General features: G+C 49.3%; 1 protein-coding gene across 6 annotated transcripts in view; it reads right to left on the bottom strand.

The window, feature by feature from the left end:
• Positions 1-866: 866 nt before the first annotated feature.
• Positions 867-21,848, bottom strand: part of PITPNM2 (phosphatidylinositol transfer protein membrane associated 2) — a 77,058-nt gene continuing 56,076 nt past the window's right edge. For 2 of the 6 annotated variants that reach the window (XM_081966624.1, XM_081966625.1), the window contains exons 12-26: positions 21,007-21,126; positions 20,626-20,840; positions 17,810-17,985; positions 16,847-17,017; positions 14,984-15,133; positions 12,513-12,680; positions 11,106-11,315; positions 9,434-9,582; positions 8,492-8,608; positions 6,891-7,007; positions 6,036-6,184; positions 4,759-4,908; positions 3,782-3,965; positions 2,796-2,924; positions 867-2,114 (exon numbers count right to left, since the gene is read on the bottom strand). In XM_081966624.1, coding sequence (XP_081822750.1) covers positions 1,776-2,114; positions 2,796-2,924; positions 3,782-3,965; positions 4,759-4,908; positions 6,036-6,184; positions 6,891-7,007; positions 8,492-8,608; positions 9,434-9,582; positions 11,106-11,315; positions 12,513-12,680; positions 14,984-15,133; positions 16,847-17,017; positions 17,810-17,985; positions 20,626-20,840; positions 21,007-21,126 — 2,544 coding nt within the window. In that variant the 3' untranslated portion in view covers positions 867-1,775. The remainder of the gene's footprint in view (positions 2,115-2,795; positions 2,925-3,781; positions 3,966-4,758; positions 4,909-6,035; positions 6,185-6,890; positions 7,008-8,491; positions 8,609-9,433; positions 9,583-11,105; positions 11,316-12,512; positions 12,681-14,983; positions 15,134-16,846; positions 17,018-17,809; positions 17,986-20,625; positions 20,841-21,006; positions 21,127-21,848) is intronic. The other 4 variants (XM_081966626.1, XM_081966628.1, XM_081966627.1 and 1 more) reach the window with 4 other exon arrangements.

Below are 21,848 nucleotides of genomic sequence, written 5' to 3'. Positions count from 1 at the left end.
CCCCCCACCAGATTTCCATTGCTAAGTGGGACAGCGGTTAAGAGAAGTCTTGCCCCATTTCGCAGCCTTTCTGGCCGCCATTGTTAAGGGAGTCACCGTCATTGCTAGTCTGATGGTTCTTAAGCGAATCGGTCTCCCCCACTGGCTTTGCTCATCAGGGGATCCCATGAACCCGGGACACGGCAACCGTCGTAAATACGAACCAGTGGCCAGGCGGGTGAATTTTGATCACCAGACGATGGTTCGTTAAGTACGCAAAAAGAGTCATACGTCCCTTTTTTTCAATGCCGTCGTAATTTCGAACGGTCGCTAAGCAAGCGGTTGTAAGCCGAGGACCTCCCTGTATTATAAATCCACTTCTGCTCAGAGATTCTATCTTTTTTCAGCATCAAACTTTCCTCTCCTAATCTCCCCTGTCAGGTTGACGTGTCCACAAGGGGATCAATTTGAACGTTTTTAAAAAAATCTTCCTGAAATATCGAAAGGGCGAATGGCTTGGGAAAAATCTCCCTTCATTCAGCCTGCCGTGTTGTGTGTCTGTAGGAACGGACAGGCGTGTCGTGGCTTAACAACATTTAAAGGTCACACGCTATCAATCCGGAAGGAGCCGCTTGAGGGGGAAAAAAACAAAAAAAACAGCCTTTCTTCCTCAAAGTTTGTCAGTGCAAAACCTAAAAACCACGGGATGTGCCGATACGACGTAGCTACAGCTTAAAAAAAAAAAAACCGAGGTAACAACTTCCGCCGAAAGCCGGTATTATAATGTTGGAAAAACGAGAAAACAATTCCAGTCTTTACGGCAGGTGGGGGGGAGGGAATAAATAAATAAACAACAACAACAACAATCTGAAAAGGGCTGGGAAGAATTTGGACGTCGCTTTCTTTTTTTATTTTCGGTTTTAGGCTGAGCAAAGGTCGCACGTCCCAGGTGCTCCGAATCGTACGGTAGGTCATGCCCAAATCGTGCTCCCTTCCTTCTTTGAAGGGACCCAATCTTGTGCCTGTTAACACTCTTTCCCTCCCCCCCCCCGAATTAGTGAAATCCCGTCAACTTCCAAACTCATTTTCATTCGAACCAGCCTTGATCAATCACCTATCCAACGGTGTGCGCATCACACAATGTAGCGTTACATCGAGTGGAAGCCGTTCCAAACGTGACTCGACCCTGAAGCTGTGGCTTCCGCGTGTGGGTCCCGAGTCCTTCCAGACTCCGGAGGTGAATCAAGTGGCGTTGCGATTGTCAAGCTGTGATAGTTGGTGGTGTCCCCTTCCTCGTGTCCGGGTCCCAGGGCCGGCTAACATGAACGCACGGTTCTCCTACCCACAACCTGTGCTGCTGCTGCTGCTCCCAATAGTACCGGTGTGTTTTCTTTGATGCTGTGTCTTCTCGTCTTTGACGGATGGCTGGACGAGAAGAAGCTGAACAGGCACATTATTTACAATCTCTAACCCTGGATAAGAGCTGGAAAACGGTGGATCTTGAAGATGAGGCAGCTTGAAGTCTTGGTGGCAGAAGGCGGCTCCTGTTCTTGGCCCGCCCGGTTGCGCTCCACATACCTAACGTCCCTGCCACTGTCCAGGCCTGCGTATTTGGGCTGGGGTGGGGGCAAAGCAAATCCAAATCACCCGATAGCTCCTGGCCAGGTCACCGCCGCCCCATCGGCAATGAGTAGCACCATATTTGCCCATGAGCCCCACACCGCTGGCCTTGCCACGGGCCCCTGCTTCCGCCACCCGGGCAAGTGCAGCCGGCCATCATCGCGTCTCGAATGCCTCTACTTCTGACCCAAGTTCCCCGGTTCGAGTCTCGGGAGCGTGCTTCGGCCCCAGCAGCCCGTGGCGAGACTCATGCTCCTCTGGCTGCGTTCTCGGTCCCTTTCCCGGTTACTTTCGGAGTGGCTTTGCGTCCTCTCCGGACGGTAACTGGCACTCTGGCCGGCGGAGACGGTGGGCTGCGAGGAGATGGTTCGCAACAGGTGGTTCCTCTTGCGCAGGAATTCGGTTTGGCTGGGGAGTCCGAAGCTGCCCTTCCGGAGAGCCATTCGCGTGGTGTTCTTGGAGCGATGGGTGTACTCCAGCTGGGCCAGATGGGACGCGTAGCCTTCCGTGATGAACTACGGGACAAAAGACACCCCAAAATTCCTTACTTTGGGGGAGGATTCAGGGTGGTGCCCTTGGCTTAGGGTCGAAGAACTTCTCTTTCAGATGGCTTACCTACAGATGGGCTTCCCAGCCCTTCCCCTGCCTCTGTCTATCACTGTCACCAAAGTCTTCTCTTTCCCTGCTTTCCCCCCTTTCATAGCTGGTGAACATAATCCTGTTTGCCCTTTGAGGTGGTCTGGACAAGAAGCATTTTCCCTCTTCCTTCCAAGGGAGGGTCCCTTCCAAAATCCTCCCCACCCTTCTGTGTGATGACTTGGGGTGTGGCACAAAGGCAACGCAGGCAGAGAACCCGTATAAGTCCCTTTATTAACACCGACTGTGCCCCCAAAGTCCCATTCAGCTCTCCGGCCTGGAGGAAAGCTTTTCCACAAACCTGTAACAGCCTTTGGCTGAAAATACTCCAGTCCAAGGTGCATGTGAGAGCTTTGCTCCAGGGCTTGTAGTGAATGTGGGAATGTTTGGGGCCAAAGTTGGAGCCATAAAGGGGAGTTAGACCTGTTCTCTGGTTGTGTTGCTTTTGTGCCATGCCCTGGGCCTTCAACTAAGGTGAGCCTGCTAACCTTGACCCTTTCTTCCACAAGATTTATTGACGGTGGACAAGGGCTGGACGCATTACAATAAAAGGATCTTACTTGGCATTGGTTCTGTAACTTTTTGGTAGACCTTCCGACAATGTAGATCTGTGAAGGGGACAGGTTGATGGACGTGTAGACGGAGACATCCTTGGTGGAGCCATAGGCCGCATGGATCTTCATGTCCAGCTAGAAGAAGAAGAAAAGGAAGAGGAAGAGGGGGAAGAGGAAGAAGAAGAAGAAGAGGAGGAAGAGGAAGAAGAAGAGGAAGAAGAGGAGAAGAAGAAGAGGAAGGAGAAGATGAGGAAGAGAAGGGAGGGGAAGAGGAAGAGGAAGAAGAAGAGGAAGGACAAGGAGAAGAAGAAACCAATCAGTTGTCAGCCTGATATCTAATACAATCATTGCAGCCTCCCCATGGTAACACAATCAAAATTCAACAACTGATTCATGTTTATGACGGTTGCAGTGTCCTGGGGTCACGTGATTTCCCTTTTGCGACCTTCTGGCAAACAAAGTCAACGGAGAAGTCAGATTCACACTTCACAACCTTATTATTAATTTAACAACCGCAGTTGATTTGCTTAACAACTGTGATGAGAACGGTCACAAAGTGAGGCAAAACTCTACTTTACAATTGCCTCGCGTGGCAACAGAAATGTCGGGCTCAACTGTGGTCGTAAGCTGAGGACCACCTGTAGTATGAAACAGATTCAAAGAAGCGACGGACGGAAACCAGCTCTCCTGACCACAACAGACAGCTACGCAGCCCATCATGGATGGTAAGGAAATGGGAACAAAAATAGAATAACTAAGGCCAGGAGAAAGACGTGCGAGAATGTTGAACCTCGATTTCATTATAAACAGGGCTTGCGTTTGATACTCAACAATCTCTGGATTTTTTTCCTCTTCCTTTCTCATAATGGCTCGTTCGCTTTCCTGCAATATAATTTCTGATCAGAAGGTCCCAGATTCTCAAAGGCGCGTTTCATGGGACTCGGCCCAGCCTGACCGCAACTGCTTTAACCCGCTGTGTGAATACTGCTTACGTCTGTGACTAGCAATTTCAGGAAGTTGGCTTTGTGCCTCAAGGGATCGTGAACCAGCCCATCGCAGAAGGAGACAATCCCGTGGGGGAAGTTGTGCTGTGCTAACCAGGCGACCACTCTCTGCTTCTGCATGTCGGGCCGGCCCGTGACGTAGATAATGAGGTAGCCAAGCTCTTGCCAATGCCTAAGGAGGGGAGAACGAGAAAGACGGATGAGCGGAGAGAGACACAGAGACAGCGAGAGTATAAACACGGAAACAGGTCTCTCGTTGTCAATCGGAAAATATGTCCCTGCTATTCTTATAGTATCCCATAAAGAGCATGGCAACTCGGGTGATTAGAACAACGGGTTGAAAATCAGCAAATGTTTGAGACCCGTGTGCTGCTGTGGGATGGGGTGAGCTCCCATCACTTGCTCCAGCTCCTAGCAGTTTGAAAAGCATGCAAATGTAAGCATATGTCCCTTCTATTCTTATAGTATCCCATAAAGAGCATGGCGGCTCGGGTGGTTAGAACAACGGGTTGAAAATCAGCAAACGTTTGAGACCCGTGTGTTGCTGTGAGATGGGGTGAGCTCCCGTCATTCGCTCTAGCTCCTAACAGTTTGAAAAGCATGCAAATGTCCCTTCTATTCTTATAATATCCCATAAGGAGCACGGTGGCTCGGGTGATTAGAACGGGTTGAAAATCAGCAAGTGTTTGACACCTGTGTGCTGTGTGAGATGGGCTGAGCACCTGTCATTAGCTCCAGCTCCTAGCAATTCGAAAGCTTGCAAATGTAAGCAGATAAATAGGTACCACTTTGGTGGGATCACTATGAGGACATAAAAGAAGCCCCCAACTGGGCAGCTCCGGAGCAACGGTGAGGTCACTGGCTAAGCCTTTCAACCCAGAAGTGGCAGCTTCCGACATGAAACCAGCCGCGTGAAAATCCCATTCGTCCCGGCACTAATGCTCCCCATTGCTGAGCCCTCCTACCTTACGACGTCAACTGCTCCAGCCCTGACTTTGGGGTCGCTGCCCATGATGGAGACGCTGGCCGCGAAGGAGCCGTCGATGCTGAAGACCACAAATTCGGTCCCCCGCGGTAAAACGGTGATGTAGCTATCTGCATATGTGTGATCACCCCTAAAGAGAAAAAAAGAAAGAAAGAAAGAAAGAAAGAAAGAAAGAAAGAAAGAAAGAAAGAAAGAAAGAAAGAAAGAAAGAAAGAAAGTGAATCTTGATTTCACGACACAGGTACGGTAGTCCTCGATGCATTTTCCCCTCACCCCACCCCAGGTCTTCTGGGGAAAGTTAAATTGTATTTTGCCTATTTTAGGAATTGGGTTTCATCTTTGCAAATTAAGAAAACCTCCCAGGCTACCACCTCTTACAATACTAGACAACACAGCATCAACAGTAGAGACCTTCAGGTTTCTGGGTTCTATCGTATCTTAAGACCTAAAATGGACATCTAACATCAAAAACGTTATGTCAACAAAGAATGTTCTTTCTGCGTCAACTCAAGAAGCTCAACCTGCCCAAGGAGCTGCTGATTCTGTTCTACAGAGGAATCATTGAGTCTCTCATCTGAACCCCCATAACTAACTGGTTTGGCTCTGCAACCCAACAAGACAGACAGAGACGTCAGAGGATAATCGGCAGAAAAAACAATGACTGCCAACCTGCCTTCCATTGAGGACCTGCGCACTGCACGAGTCAAAAAGAGGGCTGTGGAAATAGCTACAGACCCCTCGCATCCTGGACACAAATTGTTCCAACTCCTACCCTCAAAACGACGCTCTAGAGCACTGCACTCCAAGACAACGAGACACAAGGAGAGTTTTTCCCCCGAACGCCATCACTCTGCTAAACAACTAATTCCTACAACACTGTCTATAATTTACTAAGACTGTATTACTATTATTTTCAACATTGCTGGTCAGAACAGAGACATGAAGACAAAAGTTAAGTTGAGAAGCTACCTGTGGCTTTAGCCAAACAGGCACCTCAATGCTGGCTGAGAGACCAAATAGATTATTTGTTTTTTCCTTATTTAAGTTGTCATAATTATGCAGCTGCCTTCAAAGGGAAAAAAAACAGGACGGAAATCTAAAAGATAAGCAATCGCTCTCAGCCTCAGATGAAGGCTTGAGATGCCAATAGCTAATCCACGATCGGGGGGGGGGGGGGGGCCTCAGTTGCCACACCTGTGATTTTTAAAGCCGCGCCCATTTTTCCTACCTAGCAAACCTCTGTGCACAAGGACTTACCTCACCACCATTTTGACGGGATACACCCCAATCCCCAGCCGTCTCTGCTCTGGAATCGTGTAGGAGACCCGTCCGCTGCTGTTGGTGATCTCCGTGTCAAAATAAACCCATTCTCCTGAGGGGGGCTGAGTCATGATATGAATGTCCACCTGAAGCACAAAGAAGGAGGAATCTGGAATTTAGAGCACCATCCGAGTTCAAATCCCACGGTCGCCCCGACTATTTTAATACAATACAATAGCGGAGTTGGAAGGGGCCTTGGAGGTCTTCTAGTCCAACCCCCTGCCTAGGCAGGAAACCCTATACCGTTTCAGACAAATGGCTATCCAACATCTTCTTAAAGACTTCCAGTGTTGGGGCATTCACAACTTCTGGAGGCAACTTCTGTTCCACTGATTAATTGTTCTCACTGTCAGGAAATTTCTCCTCAGTTCCAAGTTGCTTCTCTCCTTGATTAGTTTCCTGCCCACAGGGAAGGCTGTGAGTTCCACCTCTGGCACGCATACCACAGGTTTGCCATCACAGGGCTAAGACAGAGTTCGGCAACCTTAAACACTCGAAGAGCCACAATTGTCCTAACCGAAAGCCCCCCATTCAATTCTGGAGCCCACCGGAAGCCTGGTTCCCCCATGATAGTCTCCTCCTAGTGCAGCGTCTTTTCTCCTCTGCCGACCGGAAGTCCAGTTCCCCCCACCATACTGTTCTCCTAGCACAGCGTCCTTTTCAAGAAGACTACCCATGCCACCGCTACAGGCGCAATTGCAGATGGGACGTGAGGTCCTGTAGAACCAACCAACCCCTCTTTGTTTCCACCACCCCCTCCGCCACCTTTTTGGGCCCAGATCAGCAACCCACCTTCTCCCCCGTGAGCGTCACCATGTCCAAGGGGCCGTACATGAATCTCCCGTTCAACACCTGGGGCCGTTCCTCGTTGGCTACGGTGTCGTTGATCCGGTGATTGGCGGTGACATTCTGTCAAAGAGAAGTCGCAAACATCAGATTTGGGATTCCCATCGCTTCCCACCACGGGGGAGGCGCAATTTGATCGTCTATGTCCGATTTTGTGTTTTCGACGTCTTCCAGGCGTACACAACTCTCGACGCGCCTTGTTGGTGGGTTGACGGAAGTTGATCTATGAGTCTGGATGGCCATTAATCACTTTTTTTTGTGCACGGAGCTTTAACTCAAGCGGGGAGCTTTCTCCTGCCTGGCTGAGTGTATGCGTTGATTTAAATTTGCTTTTTAATTCAACTCCCAGGGTAGCTGTCAAGCCTTCCTTCCCACCCTTCGCTGCACCGCCAAATATTGGATTATACAACGGATTCTGCAGCTTGCAACAACATCTTGTACCCTTTTTCTTATTCACTTGGTCGTGGCCATCGTGTTCAAACTGGTTTTTTTAAAAAACCTCAGTAAAGATCAGGGATCACTCGCTGTTCCGCTTGACTGCCAGAATCAGGATTCGTGAGCAATCAAGAATTTAGGATTTAACCCCTCTTGGCTTCACGGGCTGCTGTTTTGCCAGGTTTTTACTGTCCCCCAGAACAGCAATAGCACTTAGCACGTATATACTGCTTTATCCAGTGCTTTCCAGCCCTCTAAGCGATTTACAGTCATCATATTGCTCCCAATAATCTGGGTCCTCATTTTACAGACGGATGGAAGGATGAGTCAACCTTGAGCCGGTGAGAATCAAACTGCTGGCAGTCGGCAGAATTTGCCAGCAATACTACATTGTAATCATTGCAGCACCATGGCCCTTTCTTTCTTCCTTCCTTCCTTCCTCCCTCCCTCCCTCCCTCCACACTTAACACTTAACTTGGACTTACACACTGCTTCGCAGTACTTTACAGCCCTATCTAAGCGGTTTCCAGAGCCAGCCTCTTGCCCCCAACAATCTGGGTCCTCATTTTATGGAAGGACGGAAGGCTGAGTCAACCTGGAGCCTGGTGAGATTTGAACTGCCAAATTGCAGGCAGTCAGCAGAAGCGGCCTGCAGTACTGCACTCTCACCACTGTGCCAACCACGGCTCATAATGAACTGAATATGCACTGAATTTATATAAATTAAATACTTCACCCTCGCCTCTTTGCTCAGTGGGAAAATCCAGATCAAAGAAATCTAACAAAAGAGCTTTAATTGGATATGTCGTTTTTAAAAAAGGCACCCCATTACGTGCAATATTATTGTTATTGTTATTGTTGTTGTTGCTATTATTATTATTATTATTATTATTATTATTATTATTATTATTATTATTATTATTATTATTATTATTCATCTGCGCAGTCAGCCGGTTACTACTGCTATTACTCCTCCTCTCTGAATCAATGGTACCAGTCTTGCCCAGCTTCTTAACACACAGTTGTAATTTGGGACTTTATCATCCTTCTTTGTCGCTGTCCTGCCCCCCCATTTGGGGTGCTGACCGATGGGGGTGATGAACACAACCCACCCGCAGCTTGACATGAGTCCGTTTACGGATCCATTTCTCCCTGGGCTTAGAAGGCGTGAAGACGGAGACCTCTTTTCCATCCACTTCAAGAACGCTGCCATTTTCGTGACGCATCACCTGAAAGACAAAACATAGTTTGCCCACGTTGAGGTGCCACGTCTGATGAACGGGCTCTCGCCTTGGCACGACCCACAAAGACACAAAGGCCTGTTGTGGCCTGCCAGTGGCCATCAGAGCTGGCAGCAGAGTGGGACACTGAGGAGGTTGGGGAGGAAGATGGGCCAGTCCTGGAGTCTGGGGAAGGCTCTGATGCGTGCTCTGCATCAGAGGCAGAGAGGGGCCAGAGCCGTCTGACAGTTATCAGCTGCCTTCGGAGTCAGACATCAGTGAGGCAGAGGAACAGCTGAGCCTGTTCCCAGTGTGCGCCTGCGCAGAGCTGCCAGAAGAAAACAACAGCTCAGAAATGTGCGAGTAAAGCCACAGGTGGAAGATGATTGGCTCCTCCCATTGGAAATAAAAGAGGAGCAAAAGGGGAGTGGGCTTTTGCAGGAAACCATTCGTTCGTTCGGTCATTAGATTCGTTTCAGGAGTGTGAAGATCTGTCCTTGAATCTCAAGAGACTGTGTGCCAAGTCGTTCTTTACACAGTTGGAAAATATTGACAAGGCAGCTTTCCAAGCTAGATAAGGTCCGTGGTCATAAATACTCCTTTGAAAGACCGCTTGCCAGGCCTTGGCTGAATGCGAAGGAGAGGAATTCACATTCGTTTAGTAAAAGGGGTTTTGTTGGGACCAGGACTCTGCCTCCTGCTTCTTGGGGAAGCTGAGGTCAGAACAAGGCTGGTGTACAAGCAGCCAAGGAGTCCAGACCTCACACTAAATCCACGAAGGGCAACTGCCGGTCGGAAGAGGGATGAGAAAGATGCTGGCAGGAGGATGCTCACCTGTCTGAGGAGGAAGGAGACCACGTCTGTGGATTCCCAGTAACTGGCGTGAAAGAGGTGGGGTAAGGCAACTGTGGGGAAAGCGGTCAGTGCATCGGGGCAGTAGAGAGCATAGTCAATCCTTTTGGTCCCCCACCACTTGGCTGCAACTGAGGAGAAAGAAATCTCGTTGGGTTTCTGCAAAGCATCCCACCTTTCCATCCCGGTCAACTCCCAAGGCCTTGGACCATCCAGGAGAAAGATCAGAAAACTCCCCTGGTCTGTCCACACTGGTCCTATGAAACGTTTGGCCATGGCTCTTCTCGGACCATGGAAGAGTCCAGGAGAAGCTGCCCCACTCCTTCCACCCAGTCTGGGAGGGACCTTGGAGGTCTTCTAGTCTACTCCCCACCCTGCATCCTGCCCAAGCTCATAGAATCTAGGTCTGGAAGGTACCTTTGGAGGTCTTCTAGTCCATCCCCCTGCAACCTCATAGAAACATAGAACGGTAGGGATGGAAGGGACCTTGGAGGTCTTCTAGTCCATCCTTCTGCCCTTGAAGATCTTATAGTCCATCCCACTGCTCAAGGTCATAGAAACATAGAATTGTAGGGATGGAAGGGACCTTGGAGGTCTTCTAGTCCACCCTTCTGCCCTTCCAGACTGGGTGGAAGGATCCCCCAATCTGGGGACTTCCAGGCCAGTCCCCAGATGGCCCTTCCTTGGGGCTTTGATTTTTGAAAACATACTGTGAGGAATCTATTTCTGAATCTTACAATGGAAGAGCCAAAATGTGAGCTTCAAAGGAAGGACAGAAAAGAGAGACTGGTCTGGATTAGAAAGCCCCCCCCCCTCCACCTGTTACTCAGTGTCATCATTCTTGGGAATTTAAAGGGAAAGGGCCAAAGACTGCCCTGTAAGGAGAATTCCTAGAGTTTTATAAAAGCAAGCTAGTTTGGTCGATTTATTTCGAAATCAAATTCATGGCGCCTCCATCTCACAAGAAGTGACTCTGCTGGACACTTTGTTCAATCCCTTCTTCTAATTCTGCTCTTAATTCCAGGGAAAAAAAATCCACCTCTGGGATGATCATAGACAAAGACACTCAAATATGGAGTGGGACCACATTTGGCCGGGCTCTCGATGGTCCAATTGACAGTTGGGGAAGCCAAGCAGAAGCTTCAAGCCAAAAAGAGGTCTGCTTTTTCAGGCTCAGAGAGTATTTAAGGCAGGGGTGTCCAAACTTGGGAACTTTAAGACTTGTGGACTTCAACTCCCAGAATTCCCCAGCCAGCCATGCTGGCTGGGGAATTCTGGGAGTTGAAGTCCACAAGTCTTAAAGTTCCCAAGTTTGGACACCCCTGATTTAAGGAATTCTCCAACCTAGGGCAGTCAAGACCCAGTCTTTCCTTCCCAAGAAACAGCTCAAGAGGACAAGATAATCGGAGGGCACGTGTAGAGTGTAGAACGTGAAGATGAATCGGGATGAGCTTGACTCATCTGTGACGGGCTGTTAGTAGCGTGTTGGTTAATCTCTGGAGCGAGAGTAGAAAGAGTGGTTTGTTAAAACACAGAGCAAGGTTTGAGAAAGACCTCCCGTGAAGATGGGTTTTTTGGGAGGTTCTGGAGACAGCGAAAGAAGAGATAAGCAATTGCTCCATTTGGATCCCGTTCTCCTCGCTCTCCAGAATACCTTCGTGGACGTCAAGATCTGGAATCAGACGGACGTTTTCTGTTTCCCCGCGGAGGGTGCTCTCAAACCTTCGTCCTAATAGATTCGGGGACCTTTTGGCCTTGAGCCCCCCAGTCCTCTGGGGGAAGGACTGGATGTGGGGTTTGTGGGGCAGTGCTAGGAGGGCCAGAAGGCTAAACCCTCTAGAGTGGTTGAGGTGGTGTTTTTTCTCTAAAAAGAATCACATTTTCGAAAAGAGAGAGAGAGAGAGACGGAGAGAAGACAACACAAAAATAAAACACATGCTTTCGTTAAAACACGCGGGGGAACCATGCCAAAAATATATATTTTTGACCTCCTAATAATGCATTGGGGGGTGACCTAATAATGCATTGGGGGTGTAGAATGCGTTCAACCATACATCGGATGAGTTGAAAGTTCAACCTCAGAGTTGGGAATTGGGGATCTTGGGTTTAGCTGGCGAATCAGGGCAGGAAGTTGAAAAGGGATGCAACTTTTGAAAGGTATAGCTCCTTAACAAGGGCTGTGCTTTGTTTTCTGGGCTTTTCAGGAATTATGGGAGTGTAAGAAATCAGAGTGGAAAAACTCTCAAGGCCAACGGTGCAGTGAATTGGAGATGGCACTGTCAGGCCTGCAGCCATCTTTTCTTTTAAATCTCTGGCCTGCCACACTTCCTGTTCTTCTACTTTTGCATTTTCTATGGTGGGAAAATGGGAGGGGGGATTGTATGGAGTTAGAGGATATGTAGCCATAACAACATTCTTTCTAGAAAGCCAAGGTCATCCTTCTTCTCTGCCCCTGACCAGAACTGGATGGGTGGAACTGGGAGATTGGACCATGTGATGGACTTGTGGGTGTGGGGGCAAAATTTTTGAAATTTCAACTGGGTGGGGAAAACCGGGAAGCTTTTGGATTCGTCTTTCCCCAGATGTGCCCCACATGGCTCTCTTCATAAATTGAGACTTTGAGCAATACTTTGCCTCGGACTCTGATTTACTTTTGGATGCTATTTGGAACGCTGACAGACAGTCTCTGAACCTGGGAACAAAAATGTACATTTTCACTTCTTATTTATGGCAATATGGCTGTGTTTTTTCAATCTTGGCAACTCTAAGAGGCGTGGAGCTCCCACAGTTGAACTCAACACATCTTAGAGTCAACAAGCTTGAGTACAAATTTCTAAGGAGTTTGATTTCTTGACCCTGAGGGACACGGCATCCATTTTGGGTGCTAACCACTCCTCTACCCTTTCTTTTCTTTTGCAATCTCTTGAAAAGCTCCATATTTATCCCCAGGCTGGGAGAACTTCGGAGAGGAGGAGCAGTAGAAGGCATCAGCTGATCTTCGCAGGTGGTTGAAGGAACTAAGCACAGGGCGGGCTCATTTCCGTGGGGGGAAAACACTTACTGTTGGCTATGTTGGAAGCCGTGTAACTGTCAGTCATTCCCGAAACCTGGCTGACAGTGCTCACTTCACTGGCTCTTCGGAAGGACCTGAACTGGGGGGCGGAAACGGGAGCAGACGGGGATGTGTTTTCCACCAGCAAGACGCCACCATGAGACTGAACAACATCTGCTACAGGGACGAAAACGGGGAGAACGAGAATATTAAACCCAACCACACAAACACACAAAGACAGCCAGGATGCCATAAATACGTCAAGAAATTGTTTTGGGAAAGAAAAAAAGCAGGCACGCGTACAAAATTAGGCGGGATGCCACCACGGTGGACATCCGATCAAAGCTCTCGGAACCAACACCACAGAAGAAGCTTTGGTAGGGAAGCACCAATGGGGGAAAAAAAATTAGGTGGGCACAACGGCGAAAGCCTCAAACCAGGATCTCCACCGCCATGGAAACCAACAGAAGAGAAGCTAAAAGAATCTTCCTTAGAAGGAAACAGAAACATCTAAGAATTCCACTGGAGTGCTGGGATGGCTCACACCAAACAGGCACAGTTTGTGGAGAGCAGAGTTTCTCAACTATGGCGGCCTTAAGATGTGTGGACTTCAACTCCCAGAATTCGAAGAGATGAAGTCCTCCATATCTTCAGGCTGCCAGGCAGGCTGGGGAATCCTGGGAGTTGAAGTCCACACATCTTAAGGTCGTCACGCCGGTGAGGGAATTCTGGGAGTTGAAGTCCACACATCTTAAGGTCATCACGCTGGTGAGGGAATTCTGGGAGTTGAAGTCCACACATCTTAAGGTCATCACGCTGGTGAGGGAATTCTGGGAGTTGAAGTCCACACATCTTAAGGTCGTCACGCTGGTGAGGGAATTCTGGGAGTTGAAGTCCACACATCTTAAGGTCGTCACGCTGGTGAGGGAATTCTAGGAGTTGAAGTCCACACATCTTAAGGTCATCACGCTGGTGATGGAATTCTGGGAGTTGAAGTCCACACATCTTAAGGTCGTCACGCTGGTGAGGGAACGTCCACATATCTTCAAGTTGCCAAAGTTGAGAAGCTCTGCTCTAGAGGGGCTTCACAAGTTGGTTTCAAATCTGAATGGGAGGGAGGCATTTCTCATCCTTCCTGGAGCCCCTCGCTGGGGTTGGACAAGAGAGAGAGAGAGCAAGGCAACCCAAATAAATCCTAAAACTCAAAACAAGCCATCCACAAGCTGACAGATATGCCATGCAGGAGAGCTGTTGGGACGGAAGAAGAGAAGCCGCGAGCAGGACGGGGAGAGAGGGGAGTCGTGAAAGCTTTCCCAAAGGAAGAAGAAACGTTCTCAATTCCAGCCCTTAGCTAAAAAAATAAATAAAAATAAGTAGGTTTGGAAAAAATAAGTGCAAGTGTGGCTTTTTCTGGCCGCAACAACCAAACTGAATGAAATAAGCCAAACAACTCCACTTGATCTTTCTTCGACCTCTGGAGAAGGTGGAACTCCGTTCCTAGAATTTATAATTCCGTGCCCACCAACATTATCCAGCTGAGTTACATCCCATTGAAACACTACCAAAAGCTGACTTCTAGGCGGGCATTGCTGTGGCTTCTCCCTGAAGCCTGGCCCCTTCCAGATGCCCTGGGCTCCTGTCACCTCAACCAACACGGCCAAAGTTTTAGGCTCCTGATGCGGGAACAGTAGCTCAGCATATCTGGAGGGGCCCAGCTTGAGAACAATGGTTGAAACGACATGGGAAACGTGTCAGGCCTGCAGCCATCTTTTCTTTTGGATCTCAGGCCTGCCAAACTTTCTATTATTCTACTAGGCATTTTCTATTGTGGGAAAATGGGAGGGGGGGATTTATGGCATTAGATGATATGTAGCCATAACAACATTCTTTCTAGAAAGCCAAGGTCATCCTTTGCCTCTGCATCTGACCGGAACTGGATGGGTGGAACTGCCAGCATGGCAGTGGGAGATTGGACCATGTGATGGACTTGTGGGTATGGGGGCAAGATCTTGAACTTTCAACGGGCTGGGGAAAACCCACATGGCTCTCTTAATAAATTGGAACTTTGAGGAATCCTTTGCCTTGGGCTCTGATTTCCTTTTGGATGCTATTTGGAACCCTGACAAAACGTTCATTTTTAGGGGAAGATTGTAAAAGATGGATAATGATTTGGGAGGTCTACATCTCCAGCAAGGCCAAGAGTTTCTTCTCCACCTTCTCAAATGTTTGCAAATTCTTTGTGTCTTTAACCCAGCAGGAAATGCCCAAACGCCACTCTTTGATATTTTCTTCCCTCCCCCAGCCTCGCTTCCTTTTTCGTTCATCTCTCCTGCTTTCTCCAGCACAGCTGGAACATTCTCCGCGCATCTATCTTCTAAAGAAGACTGGGAAAGCTTTCAGGATGGGAGGCCCAAGCAATTAGACACCATTCCGAAAAAACACCCCGCAAGACCAAAAGAGGGAAGGTTCAGAACACACACACTCAGCAAATCCAGAATTTTTATTGGAAACGTCTTGCCAGTTCAAGGTGGGGACGGGGATACTGGTTTCCATGAAGTTGTCCTGGTTCTGAAGAGCAACCAGGAAGTTGCTTTCAACGAGGAGGGCAGGATTGTTCTGGACCGTTTCCACTAGAACAGACGGGGAAGAGAACAAAGAGGGGCACCAAGAAAATAAATAAAAAAAAAAACAAAAAGACAACGAGACGTGTGGCCACACAAGCCCTTGGGACCAAGACACTTACAACCAACGTCCAAACCATCTTCCATAAGAGTTTTGATGCTGGAAACAAAGCTTCGGTGGTAGACCAGGGCGAGGCCTGAGCAGGTATATAAGGTTGGTGGCCTAAAGGGGCAACCGCAGAAAAGCAGACGGTGGGCCATAATCGCCTGTGGGGGTGAGGTCCACATCCAGACTTGGAAGTCCAGTGGAGAAAACAACGTCAAGGAGTCGTTATTATTTTTTTACGAACAGGGGAAGTCTGGATGGAATCAAGTTCCATCTGTCTTTATCCACCTTATTTGTTCTCCACTTGGAAGTCAATCCACCTTTTATATCCTTTCAGTGGTGAACCATCATCCAAAACCATAGGACCTCTCCTAATCACATTGTCCTGGACCCAAAAGCAGAAGGTGGGGGAGGGGGGGCAGTTCATGGTGACATAGGCCCAGGGGCATCAAACCAGGATTCAGGACTATGAAGAATGCTTTCTTTTGTGGCCGGTACATTTTTTAATGAAGATTAAAGAAATTTCGGTTGAGTTCCCACCCACCAATCCACGTTTTGCTGAAGTCCAAGATAAAAGTTTCAGTTGAATTCCCACCCATCAAAGGCTGGGGTGCTACGGGTTCGCCCAGGTTCGAGAGAACCTCAAAATCCCACCCCTGGCTGGCCACGCCCACCACACCCCTCCCGCGAGTCTCCGCAAGGTTCGTTTTCGCTGCGAGATAAATGCAGGGCCCATGCGGAGGGTCGGGGAGGGGGAAAAACAGGCCTTAACCCAGGGGAGGCGAAAACGCCCCCCCCCCAATGTGGTGCAGGAGGCGGAGTAGGCCATGGCCACGCCCACCCAGCAATCAAGCAGAGAACCCATTGGGGAAATTTTTGAAGCCCACTGCTGGACCCATCCTTCAGAGGTTGGCTCTAATTATCAGGTTGGATCTTAAAGGAGTCTCGAGCAGACGGCAAGTGGATTTTAGCTAAGAGCAAAGATTTTAAAATCTATCTCCCAGAGCTTCTACACACCCTCCCTGGGGAGAAAGCTAACATCCCTGCCATCCCTGTTCATTAAGACAGCTGTATTTGCTTGTTAGCCCAAGATTCAATATTTGCTCACCACTGTGCTGGAGGATCATTTCAAAAGCAACTCCCACAGAGCTTCCCCTTGGGACAGTAAGCTTGACAGCAATTAATTCCTGATGGCTGACTCACAATAGTGTGTCCTTCACATGGAAGAAAGGATCTGTGACAGCTGGAGACACGGGTGACTCTACAACGAGGATTAAATCCCTAGGAAAAACGCCACTGCTTGCGTCCCCTCAGAAACTGGGACTGGCGTTATCTTGTCAACCAAAGAGTCTTCGCTCGGCCACCTCCGCTGGATTTGATTGTCTCCAAATCTCCAACTTCACCGGGGACTTAAGGAAATCTGGAACTGCAAATCACCGCTTCCCCAGCCCAGAAGACAACACATGGACCTCAAAATTCCAGAGGAACATCTTGACCGTGTCTCAACTTCTCCTCGTTGGCAAGAGACAATTTAAAGCAGGGGCTGTTCACCCCATCACCTGCCCGTTTAATAAGAAAGAAACAGGGGAGTAAGGGGGGGGGGGGAATGAACTTACCCAGAAGGGCTGAATTGCCATCCCCAAGAGGGAATCGCTGGTAACGGGGGATGTTGAAGGGAGGTAAAATGTGGAATTTCTTCTCTAGAAGAGGCTCCAAGCGAGAGGCCGAAGGATCAGCCGGGTGGAAGAGATTGTAGACTTGTTGGCAGGCTGGTCTCAACTGGAAGACTAAGCCATGGAGAGAAGAGAAAGAGTTGGCCAAGGGGGGAAGGATACTGAAACCATAATCCACGGCTCTGCTATCTCATGGACAACTCTTTTCATGGGCTCGAAAGTTCTTCCAGATACTACCATATTTTTCAGAGTATAAGATGCACTCCCCCCCCAAAAGAGGGTGAAAATTTGGGTGCATCTTATACACCGAATGTGGCCCCTCCCACCCTTCGGCCTCTGCCTCCCAGCAATTTGCCTCCTTGCAGCAAACAGCAGTCTGTTTCAGTTTCAGCTTCAGCACAGCCCGATTAGCACAAGCAGCTGATTGTCAGTTGGATCTGATTCCTTCCTTGCCATAGCCTATTGCCGCTTCCATGAGCCCCATTTTCGGCCTCCGCATCCCATTTTACCCCGTTTTTGGTCTCTGTGCACCCCATTTTCCACCCATTTTGATCCTTTCCACCCAGAACCAGTGGAAAACGTGTGCGGAGGCTGAAAACAAGATGCCAAGGCGAAAATGGGGCACACGGAGGCGGCAACAGACTATGGCAATCCCTGCAGCCTGAAACAGCTGATTGTGAGGAGGCCCGACAATCAGCTGCTTGTGCTAATCAGGCTATGCAAAAACTGAAACTGAAACAGACCAGGCTGTTTGCTGTTTAGTGCAAGGAGGCAAATTGCAGTAATTTAAACTCTTAAAAGATGCTGACATTTGGCCTCAGGACTAATTCCAGCATTGGCATCTCTACTCGCAAAACCTGTGAAAAGGAAGCGGTGGCTTCAACCTTCCCTCACACGGGAACCTACTGTCAAGAGTTGGTATGATGGTTTTTCGTAAGGCGAGGACCAGCCCCAGCGGACAGCCAAAGAGGAAGAAGTCGGTGATCTCAAACTCAAACTTTCCAAGATTCCCACCATCCAATTGAGTGGAGCTACTGGATCGCCGTGATCCCGGAAAGTTCTTCAGAGCACTAGAATGTAAACTAGAGAAGGGAAAAAAAAAAGGAACGTCAGCAGCAAAAGGTGCCCCCAGAAACCATGTCAGGATGCCTCCTTGCAACAAACAACTAACAGACGGATTAGCACAAGAAAAAAAAAACTGCCTCTGCCTCCCAGCAATCTACCTCGTGCAGCAAACAGCAAGTTTCACTTTCAATTTCAGCAGGGGCCTCCCGATCATCAGCTGTTTCAGGCTGCAGGGATTGCTATAGCCTCTGCAAGCCCCATTTTCCCCATTGGCTGCAAGGAGGTCAATTGCTGGGCGGCAGAGGCCAAAGGGTGGGGCTTGTGTGTGTGTGTGTGTGTCCTTGACCCGCGACTGTCCCAAAGGTGCCTTTTTGCAAACGGCAGCTGGACTTCCTTGTTTATTTCTCTGAAAACACTTCGCTTCTCGTTCAAGAAGCTTCCTCAGTTCTACGACTTTGGGATCACCCGTGACCTTCATGCTTGGGAATCTACTATGCAGTCATTTGACTCACAAACTATTCAGACCTTTGACCGTAATGAGTGGTTTCCATTCCAGTCACACACACAAACACACACACACAACCCCCCTCCCACACACAAAACACACACACACACAAACACACACACAAACACACACACAAACACAAACCACACAAACACAAACACACACAAACACACAAACACACAAAACACACACACACACACAAACCACACAAACACGCACACAAACACATACAAACACATGCACACAAAACACATACACACAAACACACAAACCACACAAGCACACACATACAAACATACACACAAACACACACAAACACAAAACACACAAAACACACACAAACACACAAACACCCACACACCCACATGAGCGCAGCTTACCTGTTTCTTCCTCAAGGAAGGTGTTGTGGGGGCCAAGAAGGGGGTGGTTAAAAGGGGGTTTAAGAGAAAAGAGAGAAGAAATAAGAGAAGAAAGCGAAAGAGAAGAAGGGAATCTCGAGGGCTTCGTTCGCCTGGCTGTAATTTACTTATTTGTCAAATTCAGGATTACTCCACCCTGATGAATTCCTCCCCCCCCCCTTATTGTTTTCAAGTCAGAATTTCTGCCCCCCCCCTCTGACCCCCACAAAAAGACCCCAAAGGGGGAGACTCTCTGCAGCAACACAAGCATCCATTGCACGTCTCCGTCCCAGCGGCCGCAATTTGAGGACCCCTGAATTAGTGCAATGTAAAAAATGCAAATACTTTTTATGCGGACCCCCGAAATTTTCTCATGGACCATCAGTTGGTGATCACTGCTCTAACTATCTCTGCTCTTCAGGGTTGACCTGGCTGAGCTTCAGATCTCTTTTGGGGCAGGTGGGACTTCTCTCTTGTAAAAAGACTCGACCTCTGTTAAGTCCCCGACTTGCGACCGATCCAAAGACCCAGTCTTCAATAACCTCCTCTACAGTTTCCACCATCCAGCATTCTTTGCCGGGTGATTTACGGGGCTGGGGAGGCCATTAATCACCAGGAGGGACTTTCCAAGCGAAGAAGCTAGCTTTAATTTTCCTTTTCCTCCTCCCGCGAGAGGCTGGAGGACGTCAACAGCCCTCCACGTTATTTAGGGCAAGGAGTAAAACAAAACCCGCTGAATCCGATAAATCGTCCGGATGACACCGAGAGAATCTTCCTACCTACCGATGGGAAAACATGCTAAATAAAATTGACGGCGGCCTGGCTGACCAAACAGGCATCCTTATCAGCTTGGGGCAATCTCCAAGTCCGTGGGCAGCTGGTTTCAAGCGGGGAGTGGAGGGTCCATCCATCAAGTTTGGAGGACCACCGAGGAAACCTGGGTTCGAGTCCCCGCAGAGCTGGCTCAGCGATTGGAGCCAGCCCCTCTCTTATCTCAACATGGCCTGCGTCATCAGGGGGTTGATCTTGCTGGGATAATATTAGGGGAGACCTGCCCCTTCCCCCCAAGAAAACTGTGAGGTCTTTGGTGCTCTCTGGGCTTACTGACATTCTAGTGCTGATGATGTTCCCTAGATGGGTCATGAAAGGTCTGGAAGAAAAATGCCAAGCTCAGAGCGCACCAAGGGACCCCACAGTCAACTTCCTCGTCCATTTCCTCCTCCTCCTCCCTTCTCCTCCTCTTTCTCCTCCTCCTCCTCCACTCTGCAATCTCCACCCCCTTCTAGCACTGATGACGTTCCCTAGTTGGGTCTTGAGATGCCTGCAAGAGAACAACCAAGCTAAGAGAGCACCCAAGACCCCACTATCCACTTCCTCCTCCTCCTCCCTTTCCTCCTCTTCCTCTGCAATCTCCACTTCCTTCTAGCACTGATGATGTTACTTAGTTGGGTCATGAGACGTCGATAAGAAAACCACCAAGCTCAGAGAGCACCTAGGACCCACAGTCCTCCTCCACTTCCTTTTTCCTGCTCCTTTCCTCCTCCCTTCTTCTCATCCTCCTCCACTCCCTCCTAGTACTGATGATGTTGCCTAGTTGGGTGATGAAAAGTCTGCAAGAAAACCACCCAGCTCAGAGAGCACCCAGGACCCTCTCAGTCCAACCCCAAGCTACAAACCCTCTTTTCTGTTGCTACTCCAAGAGGGGGGGAAAATGGCGCCCACCCCGAGCAAACTCTCCGTCTCCGCAAAGCTACCTGGATAGGAACGCCTGGTGCTGCTTCAGGGTGTCCAGCTCGAAGGTGGACGAATCGCTCCTTTTCCGCAGCAGCTGCTGCTTCGAGGGCTCCTCCTCGTTGCTGCGCGGCAGGTCGGCCGTGCTCCGGCTGAGGTGCTGGCTTCCTTCCAGCCCAGATCCTTCCGAGCAGTAGCTGTTGTTTACCAGGATGCCGGGAGACAGGAGGTCCGTGTCCTGGAATGGGAAGGACCCAGGCCAGGTCATCAGACTCCCGAGAAAGGGCAGAAGGGCTCATGGAGGTCATCATTGGGATCCCCCAATTGGAGGATCCCGGATTCTGCGCCAACCCGGTTCAATTTCCTTTCTGTCCAAAACCAGCTCGAGAGATTGGCTTGTTTACCTGCACGCTGATGAGACTTCCCCGCCGGCTACTGTTTTGACTCTCGAGCATGGTCTGGTTGCTGTAACAAAGTGCATCGAAGGCCAGGATCCCTCCCACGCAGTCCCCAATCAGGCACACCTGGGGAGAACAAAACCCACACCTGGTTACTTTTTGAAGGACACCAACTCAAGTTCCCAACTGAAAGCAGAGAATGAGTTGTGGCCCACCAGCGGAGCTGGCAGCAGATTCGGAGAGTGGGGAGGGTTGGGGAGGAACCTGGGCCAGTCCTGGAGTCTGGGGAAGGCTCTGATGAGGGCTCTGTGTCGGAGGCAGAGAGGGAGCCAGAGCCATCCGACAGTTATCAGCTGCTTTCGGAGTCAGACATCAGTGAGGCAGAAGAACAGCTGGAGCCTGTTCCCAGTGTGCACATGTGCAGAGCTGCCAGACGAAGGGAACAGCTAAAGAACAGGGGTCGACTTGGGAGTAAGGCCACAGGTGGATGATGAATGGCCCCTCCCAGAGGGAATAAAAGAGGAGCGAAAGTGGAGTGGAGTTTGCAGGAGACAATCAGTTCGCTTCATTGGTTCGTGACTCTCCGAGACTCCTTGCCAAGTTTTGCAAATATCGGCCTGGCAGCTCTCCAAGGCAGAGAAGGTCTGTGACTGTAAATCTTCCCTTGAAAGACTTTGCTGGATGTGAAGGAGCAGAATTCACAGCAAATTGATAAAAGGGTTTTTTTGTCAGGACCAGGAGTTTGCTTCATGCTCTTGGGAAGCCTCGATCAGAACAGGGGGAAGGCAACAACCCACAGCCGCAATTTGATCCAAGCTGACGTCCCTTATCTGAGAGTCAATGCCAAT

This window comes from Natrix helvetica (assembly GCF_964273705.1).
Source record: "Natrix helvetica genome assembly, chromosome: 14".
Taxonomy (NCBI): Eukaryota; Metazoa; Chordata; class Lepidosauria; order Squamata; family Natricidae; genus Natrix; species Natrix helvetica.
Note: the sequence above shows the minus strand (reverse complement) of the source record. Positions and strands in the feature narration are given on the sequence as shown.